The sequence below is a fragment of the Petaurus breviceps genome, unplaced genomic scaffold (genome assembly GCF_028583685.1).
Source record: "Petaurus breviceps papuanus isolate PSGF00001 unplaced genomic scaffold, PetGlider_PUasm1.0 81, whole genome shotgun sequence".
Lineage (NCBI taxonomy): Eukaryota > Metazoa > Chordata > Mammalia > Diprotodontia > Petauridae > Petaurus > Petaurus breviceps.
In genome coordinates this window covers 16955-26501 of record NW_027186546.1, presented here as the reverse complement: position 1 = coordinate 26501, position 9547 = coordinate 16955, and the positions used below count along the sequence as shown (strand labels likewise).

The following is a 9547-nucleotide window of genomic DNA, read 5'->3' as shown; positions in this document are numbered from 1 at the left end:
TATAGTATAGTATAGTATAGTATAGTATAGTATAGTATAGTATAGTACAGTACATAGCCCTCCCTCACTTGAATCCAATTCACTTGCATGTCATGGCATCACCTCCCTGATGCCATGGTCCTTTTCGAGCACAAAGGCCGAACAACAACAGCATAGTAGGTACTTGATAAATGGTTATTAGCTGACTGACTGGCATGTAAGGTTTCTAAACTAAACACAACTGCAAAACATGAAACAAATGAAAGCAACTACAGAAAGCTAAAACATATCAGAATCCTATGTTTCTTGAGTCTTTAAAAATATTTTTCCCATTTTTTTATGTTAACTTTGTTTCTGAATATGTCCCTTTCCCTTCTCCACCTAGAGAGCCATCCCATGGCAAATCCTCATTTTCTAAAAACATGCTCAGACCTCATCTCTTATAATATTTTCACTTGATGCTGCCACACCCTCAAACTATCATCCTATGTGTCTCCTCACTTTAATTGCCAAATTCCTAGATCTGCCAAGTCTGCTGGCCTTTTCTTAGTTTTGAGTTCTTATTTTCCTTAGTTTTTGTCATTTTTAACATCTGTAGTTTTCATTATCACTGAACACATTACCTCCATCTGGATATTCTCTTCATCCTTTGTTTCAAAACAATAAGGAAATAAGTAGATGTTGAGATTAAAGATATGAGTGAGGGAGTGCCCAGTGAGACAAGGGGAAGATGAAATAAAAAACAAAGGAGAAGATGGATAAAAGTATAAGAGAGATTTGAAGTGTAGGAAAGGGAAAGTGATAGAACTCACAATAAAGAGTCTTAATTTTCTCAGTAAAATAGTGAGATAAATTACTGTGAGGAATATGGGGTGGAGTGGCATTGATGAGGAGAAAGGAAAAGTATTGGGACAATCACTGCAAAATGTACTAAAGATTTGGTTGTGGAAAAAATGAAATGATTGCTATTTATTAATCAGGGCCTAGGTGGGTTTTTTTCAAAGTGAATTTGTAGTGGACCTTGTCAGTACAGTAGTATGACATTTTTCTAGCAGTGTGCTGAGTTGAAGCAGAGAAGATGGATGGCAAGGGTGGAGAATGTGCAGGGAAAGCATCATGGAAGGACAAGGGGAAAAGGGGGATTCAAGGGTAGAAGATGACTTGACTTCTTATTGATAGCATCAAGACCATGAAGGGAGGAAAGTGATGCCAGACTAAGGATGAGGAACTGGGAGAACAGAGAGGATGTGGAGATCACAGTAGAGACAAACAATAGATTTAGGAGGGATGAGGCAGAGGGAGAAATGGAAAGACTGGAGAAATTCAGAAAAGGAAATTCAAGATCCGGAAGGTGGAATTGTTTGGGATGATGGTGAATTTTTTTTTGGCTTTTTGGAGGGGGGAAGGTAGGGCAATTGGGGTTAAGTGACTTGTCCAAGGTCACACAGCTAGTTTTTTGTGTGTTAAGTGTCTGAGGCCAGATTTAAACTCAGGTCCTCCTGACTCCAGGGCCTGTGGAGTCACTGTGCTACTTAGCTGCCCCTATGATGGTGAATTCTAAGATGTGCTCAGCCAAGTGAGTGGCTGAGGAAGAACTGAGATGTAGATTATGAGAGTCGAGGAGCTGATTAATTGGAAGACAAAGATGATCAAGAAACTTGAAGCTTAAATATTTTAATCCCCAAATGTGAGGGTAAATTTAGGTGTATAAATGAAAACTGTAATCCAGGCATACTTGAACAAGGAGGGAAGCCTACCTGAAAGCTCATGGATGATTTTACCATATGGAACTGGATAAGGTGATACAGATGGAGTGAGATTGCTAAATGATGGTACCAGATATAGGACTGGGAAATTCTAATGGAGAGGAACATAAGTTTACTCCTCCTTTAGGTTCAGTTTTTGGCATTTGACAGGAAAAAAAAAACAAAACAACTTGCACTTGAAATTGCAACAGGGGATAAGATATATTCTGGAGAAAGCTTTGTTTTTGTCAGCTCAGGAAGCAATAAAGAGCCAGAAAGTATAAGAAGAAAAGATGTAGGGAGTTTGTTAATGATAAGAAGTTGTTCTAAAAGGTACAATGAAAGGAGAGGGCAAAGGAAAATAGTGATCAGGGACAAATTGGGCTGAGCTATATTGATGAAAATGGGGGGTGAGGGAAAAGGTGTTTTGTTATTGTTGCTGTTGTTTTTGCCTTGAAAGAAAGTGACTCTGAATCTCAGGAATAAGAACATCAGGAAGTAAGAGTTTGTAAATAAGACAGGAGAAGCATCATGTGATAATGATATTTAGTTGATTAAAGCAGAGTATGATTTAAAGCAGAGATTAAAGCAGAGTTCTTCTAATATAGAAGTTACGAAGATCGTGTGGTGAAGATGTCCTAATCTCTAATTTTTTCTGCTTCCAACTTGACAAAATTATAAATTGAAAAGCAAACCTGGAAGAAAAAAACCTAAACTCATCTATGAAAGGAAAACTCAGAAGACTAAAGACAGCTCACATTTGTCAAAAAAATTACACAGTGTGGATTATAAATGAGGATCTTTGCTATTTAACTGATTGAAACAGAAATGCTATTTTCTAGGGGTTAAAAGTCAATTTACAATGCTTTGCATTTTATCTTCAACACTGGGTACTTCTTGTTGCTTTTTCTGTTGTCAGGTGCACAAAAGTGATGTCACAGTTGTGGTGTTTTTCATTATGCCTGCCAAGACAAATAATTTTAATGTGGAAACCTTGAAAGGACAAGCAGTGAGAAAGCAGCTATGGTAAACACTGTTCTTGTTAATGTTCTTGAGCCCCAAGCTTAAAAAAGATTTTCTTTTAAAACAGCTATATAACACACATTCTTAAGCACCATTTTCTTGGTTCAAGATTATTAGGGAATGAATTCCATATGAGCCTTGCTCAGTTAATGCATTATACTGAGTTATGGTAATCTAGGTGGCAGTGCCAATGTTTGACGCTGGAATGAATTGTCTGGAGACATTTTATTAGATACTTCTTTAAAAATTGATTAAATTGTTTCTGGCAACAGAGTAGACAGAGAAGTTTGGAAAGAGCCCAGCTCTTTAATATCCCCAATACGAATAGAGAAGGAAATACTAATAACTAGGTAGACAGACAGGTAAATAGAACCATGAAAGTTCTTCAAAAAATAATAGTCTCTCAGAGAAAGAAAAAATAAAGAACAGGAAAATGAGCAAGTAGAAAAAACAAAATATCAACATAATAATATTAGAGAAGGAAAAATCCTAAAAAGTTCTTAGAAGGAAAAATAACAAATTATTTCAACAATGACCCAGAAAAAGTGTTGGATCTAGTATAATACAATCAAAATGATTTTCTTTTTTTAAAAAAAGCTGACACTTTAAAAGAATGAAATAAGTTAAAAAAAAATCTGGGGGCGGCTAGGTGGTGCAGTGAATAGAGCACCAGCTCTGGAGTCAGGAGGACCTGAGTTCAAATCCGACCTCAGACACTTAACACAAAACTAGCAGTGTGACTTGGGCAAGTCACTTAACCCCAATTGCCCTACCTTCCCCTCTTTAAAGAAAGAAAAAAGAAAGAAAGAAAGAAAAAAGATCTGATAAATAAGAGCAAAGAAAAATTGAAGCTTAATAATGCATAAGAACTGGAATCTATAAAAACAGACCAGAAAAAAATCATAATAAAGATCACCAATGTGGAGAAAGTGGTAGTAAATATGAATGAAAGCATGGAATTGATAAGAAATAAAATTTTCATTTTGGGAGACAAACCCACCAAACATGACCAAAGGATATCTTGACTAGAAAGAAGTTTGGAAATTTTACAAAGATAATAGATTTAGAAAACAAAGTTCAAAGAAATAACTTGATTCATCATGTCAGCAGGAAAATATGGTGGTCAAGAGCCTAACTACCATTCTCAAGAAATTGCATATGACTGTTTCTGAAAAGTATTAAAGTTTAAATTCAATCTATGGATGCATAAAATTCATCCTGTGCCATGAGAGAAAAATCTCAAATTCAACTCAATGGGCACAATGTTATTAAACTAGTTTCATTGATTTTTAAAAAAGGATTTTGCAAATAGCTAAGAATGACTTGTCAAGGAGCCCGATTTTTAGCTACAAAGGCATATATACCCAACATGGGAAAGAAAATAAAAATCTAGAATGTGATTTAAGTCAAGGGAAACTAATCCTCACCCCAGAATCAGCTAAACTAGGAACACTTTTTGAAGATAAAAATATATACATTTTTTAATTTTTAATGGCATCTCTAAGTATTTCTATTGGAAAAAGAGAAATTAGATGAAATCTCTGATATACAAAAGACTCAGGGAGAAAAAATATGGGTAATTCCTCTTTTTCTACTTTAGATTGCCACTGGAAAACTTTGAAATATTTTGTTCTTGGCTCCCTGGGATTCATCCCTGTCATTGGAGAATGGCAAATGTTTTGGCCTTCAGTTCAATCCATAGTGCCAAAATTCATTGTCTGGTGGTCAGTTTTGGCCCCCAAATCTACCATTCTCCATCTACCCGCTCATTAAGCAGGATACAAGAGGGCAATATACAATTTAATTTCACTTTAAAACCGTGGAAGACACTTTTAAAGTTTTTTTGATGTAAATAAAACATTATTATTTAAAAAGAAATCATTTATTATAAATCATTGAAAGGAAGGAAGGAAGCATTTATTAGAGGTCTACTATGTGCTAGGTACTGTGTTAAGTATTTGACAAATGTTATCTCATTTCATTTCACAACAACCCTGAAAATTAAGTGTTATACAAGGAAACTGGTGATTTAGATTAAATTTTACAACAATTTAGATCAACTAAATATGCTTTAGACCAACATGGTTCTGTAATTGTACAACCATCTTCCTCTCCCCATGGTCTTAGAAGAAAACTTGGAACAAGATAGAGTCTCATTTGTCTTTGTAGACTCTTAAGACTGTCAGAGCTGGAAAGGACTGTCAAGACACTGAGTCCAATTTCCTAATTTTACCTACTACAAATTTATAGTGGAAAATTGGAATAAAGTCATCACTGCTTCCTGTGTGGGCAGTCACTATTTGGGAGAACTAAGGGTTTTTAAACTAAAACTCTGCCCCTGAATAAGGAAAAAGCTAAAAGAAATCTATTCTTCTACAGAAAGAAGATGGAGGAAGTACTCCCCCCACCAAACCTCACAGTACATAACAACTTAAAACATATATTATATATGTTATATAACATAAATATGTTATATTTAACATAACAGCCTGTCAGTGTCATTTGCTGCTTAAACAACGGTAGAGTTCTTCATGACTCTTCCCTCCTTCTCAACAAGTAAAATAGTGGTTGTCCACAGCTTGAAAATAAAACTAAATTTTATTTTACCTTCTTGGAGCCAGCTTTGTGAGTGGGTAGATGAAGAATGGTAGACTTTACCTCCAGTTTCTACCCTATTTCAAGATCTCATTACCTCTCACATGAACTATTAAAGTAACCCCTTCATTGGTCCCCTTGCTTCCATTATCTCCCCTTTCCAATCCATCCTCCACTCAATTGCCAAATTGATATTCTAAAATATAGACCTGACCTTATTATTTAGCTACTCAAATTCTTCAATGGCTCCCTATTTCCTCTTGAATAATAAACTCTGCAAAATACTCAGTCTGGCATTAATTACTTCTATAATCTGTCTCTGCAATTCCTCCCACTCACTTTATTTCTGGTCTCATTCTTATTACTATACTTCACAATTCTGTTCCAGAAGGTCAAATCTACCAGATCCTAGTTGTTTTCTACATGTGAACTTCCATTTCCTGCTTCTGAGACTTTGCAGAAGTGTTCCTCTATGTCTGTAATGTGTTCTTCCCTCCTTCTAGTTCAGAGTCTCTAGTTTGGGGTATATATCAAAATATACCTCAGATGCTACCTCCTTCACTGAGCCTTTCCTAATCCCCAAAGCTATACTATCTCCCTCTTGAAATTACTTTTTATTATTTTAGATATATTTTGCATTTATATCTATCTATGTATCTGTCTGTCTGTCTGTCTATCCCATCCCTCCAATAGAATGCAAGCTCCTTGAGGGCAGGGAATGTTTTGTTTCTAGTATTCCCAGTGCCTAATGCAGCATGCATTGAACAGAGTAGATATTTTTAAAGTATTGTGGTTTAAAATTTTTAATTAGCAGAGTTATAGTAACAAATGGCACACTACTCTTTCTGGTGTTGAGAAATCATCCAATGTTTTTAGGAAGTAAAATAGAATTACACAATAAATGTCACAAAAAAAAATGTGTATAGTCTTTTGATCCAGAGATACTAATAGACTATATCCCCAAGGAATTTATTGTTGGGAAGGAAAAAGACCCATTTACACAAAATCATTCTTAGTGGCACCATTTGTAAGAGGAAAAAGTAGGTGTCCAATGATCAGAGAATGACTGAATAAAAGCATTATATAGGAATGCAAGGAGATGTTATTGTGCCTTTAAGAAGCAACAAAATATGATAAATTCCTAAAAGCATGAGACTTATATGAAGTGATGCCAAATAAAGTGGAGCCAAAAGAAAAATACGCAGTCATTATAATTATGTAGTTAAAGACAACAATATATCCTTATTAAATATGTAATTTTTTTTAAGCAATTGGGGTTAAGTAACTTGCTCAAGGTTACACAGCCAAGTGTTTCTGGGTGGGTGCTAAGTGTCTGAGCCTGGATTTGATCCCCAGGTCATCCTGACACTGAGGCAAGTGCTCTTACTCGCTGTGCTACCTGGCCGCCCCAAATATGTAACATTTAATTATTTTAATAATAATTTTGTACATATTTATAACATAAAAATATTAAATAAATAATATAATTTATTATATATTATCTTACATAAAGAATATATTATATAAGGAATATAAAATAAAATAATTTTAATAAATAAATATAAAATTTATAATTAATTTTGATGATTAAAATAAATAGTAATATATCCATATGAAATTCACAGAAAAGGTTAAAAAAGGAATCACAAAAAAGATGATATATGTATGTGTGCATTTACACATATACATATATACACACATAAGTATGCATATATTTGAATTCCTGTACTTGTTAATAGAAATTAAAATTAAAGTTTTACATAAGCCATGGGCTAAATTTTCAATATTTTAGGGTTGTTTAGGTGTGGTACCACCAGAAATCTGGAGATTAGACTGGGATGCAAATAATAAATAGAATAACAATAATGAGGAGGAGGAGGCATTATAGGTAGACTTAGTTTCCAGTCATCAGTACAAATTCTTTTCCTTTTTATTTAAAAAAATTTAATTTTTATTTTTTCCCTCAAGCATTTGTTTTCCCTCCTTTGGACTTCCTGTATCCATGTACTTCACTCTGAATCTATTCATACAAGTCTTCCTAGTTTCCTCTGAAACTGTCCATTTCATCCTTTCTTGTAGCATTACAATATTTAATTTCATTTATATACAGTAATTTATTTAGCTATTTCCCAATAGGTAGGCTGGCAGTATATTTTCAAAGGAAGTAAAATAATGGCTTTTTTTTCATAGCATTCAAAGTTTTAAATGAGAAAAACTGTAACACTGGAAATTAATTCTGAAATATTTTATTTTAAACAGGGACACTGCAAATTCAGTGAAAGAAAAGTTTGGAAAGAAACTCTATGATGCACTACTAAGGTAGGTACTCTGAAGACATTGTTTCAAACATTTAGACTTTAAAAACAATTTCTATTCAGAATACATATTATAGCATAAGTACTATATGTACATCATGTATGAAGAGTTTTCTAAACATGTGCTAGGTCAGGTGGCCAGGACACTATATATCCCATAATTTGATACAAACAGAATAAATTTTCTTGTGATACCTAAATGAGAATGACCTTTAAACATACAATCAAATTATTTTTTAAATCGCTTTTTCGAATTTTGAGTTCCAAATTCTCTCTCTCTGTCTCTGTTTCTGTCTCTCTCCCTTTCACTTCCCTCCCCCATGTGTTGAGAAGGCAAGCAATATGATACCCATTAAGTATGTGAAGTATGCAATCAAATTCTAAGTCATCTTCAGCTTTGTTATGGTTTTTACATGGTGGACTGAGTTGTAGTCTGAGATCTTTGTAAATAACTATGGGGAGAAGCTTTTTTTTGGTTAACTTGTGGTAATCGTGGTGTTCTGAATAGATATTGGTGGATATAGGGTGGATATAGGTGTTTTTATCAGTACAAACTTAGATTGGGGATCTCCATAGAAAACTTTGTATGCTGCAGATAGAGTTTCAGCAAATAGTACTCTGGTGGAGTGTGCCAGATATAATGACTGAATCCCATTAAAGGGTGAAATTAACTTCTTACAAGATGATTTTAAATGTGTCTTGTATAAATAGTCAGATGGATAAGAACCGTCTGCAGATGGGAATCAGTTTTGTTGAAAGAGAATTCCTTCACATCCTTCACAAACTTTGAGTCTTTATTAGGAATAGTTTTAAGTTTAATTTGCTGTATTCTGTATATTTCCTTTACAGAGGAGAAATTCCTGATTTGAATAAGATCCTGGATCGAGATGATGTGACAATTATGAAAAGAGCTATTTTTTCCACCCAGGTAAAAAAGAACAAAGTTTTCTATGCTTCAGTTCAGCAATTTGAACTAGAATGAAAATATGTATTTTAAAATCCTATTTTGCGCTTGTGTGTGTGTGTGTGTGCGCATGCACTCATGTGTGTGTGTATCCTAAAGATAGATAGACAACTCTAACATACTCAACTAAATGTGTTTTTTTTTCTGATTAATTTTGATTGGGTATTTCCATGAATAAATGATCAATTTTTTTCAGCGAACCTTTTCCCCTTGTAAAATACATCGTCCTAATCCCAAGTTTCTCAGGTATTCTGTCATTTTTCAGGCATTAGAGACTGACCAAAGTCGAATGTCTTTGGCTCTATCCTTGATTAGTGGAACTGGAGGATTTTGTGCTTCTTTAATGCTTTCTAACCCACTGACCATTTTTTTCCTTTCCAGAAGTAGTTCAGTGCCACCTTGGTAGAGTGTTGGGCCTGAAGTCAGGAAGACTTAAGTTCAAATCTTACTTCACATACTTATTAGCTGTGTGATCCTGAGCAAGTCACTTAACTTCTACCTGCCTCAGTTTCCTCACCTATAAAATGGAAATAATAATAGTATTAATCTCTTAGGGTTGTTGTAAAGATTAAGTGAGATAATATTTACAGAACTCAGTACAGTTCCTGGTGCATAGTAGGTAGGGCCTTAATAAAGTCATGTTTCCTTCCCTTCTTCCTTCCTTCCTTCCTTCCCTCCTTCCTTCCCTCTTTCCTTCCCTCCTTCCTTCCTTCCTTCCTTCCTTTCTTCCTTCCTTCCTTCTTTCCTTCCTTCCCTCCTTCCTTCCCTCCTTCCTTCCTTCCTTCCTTCTTTCCTTCCTTCCTTCCTTCCTTCGTTCCTTCCTTCCTTCCTTCCTTCCTTCCTTCCTTCCTTCCCTCCTTCCTTCCCTCCTTCCTTCCCTCCTTCCTTCCTTCCTTCCTTCCTTCCTTCCTTCCTTCCTTCCTTCC

The 9547-nt window shown here is 34.9% G+C and overlaps 1 protein-coding gene across 1 annotated transcript in view; it reads left to right on the top strand.

Annotated features, from left to right (window-relative positions):
- Nucleotides 1-9547, top strand: part of LOC138176086 (glycogen [starch] synthase, liver) — a gene marked incomplete at its 3' end in the record, with an annotated part of 53144 nt that overhangs the window by 29223 nt on the left and 14374 nt on the right. The window contains exons 8-10 of the mRNA XM_069106816.1: nucleotides 2644-2750; nucleotides 7602-7661; nucleotides 8507-8585. Coding sequence (XP_068962917.1) covers nucleotides 2644-2750; nucleotides 7602-7661; nucleotides 8507-8585 — 246 coding nt within the window. The remainder of the gene's footprint in view (nucleotides 1-2643; nucleotides 2751-7601; nucleotides 7662-8506; nucleotides 8586-9547) is intronic.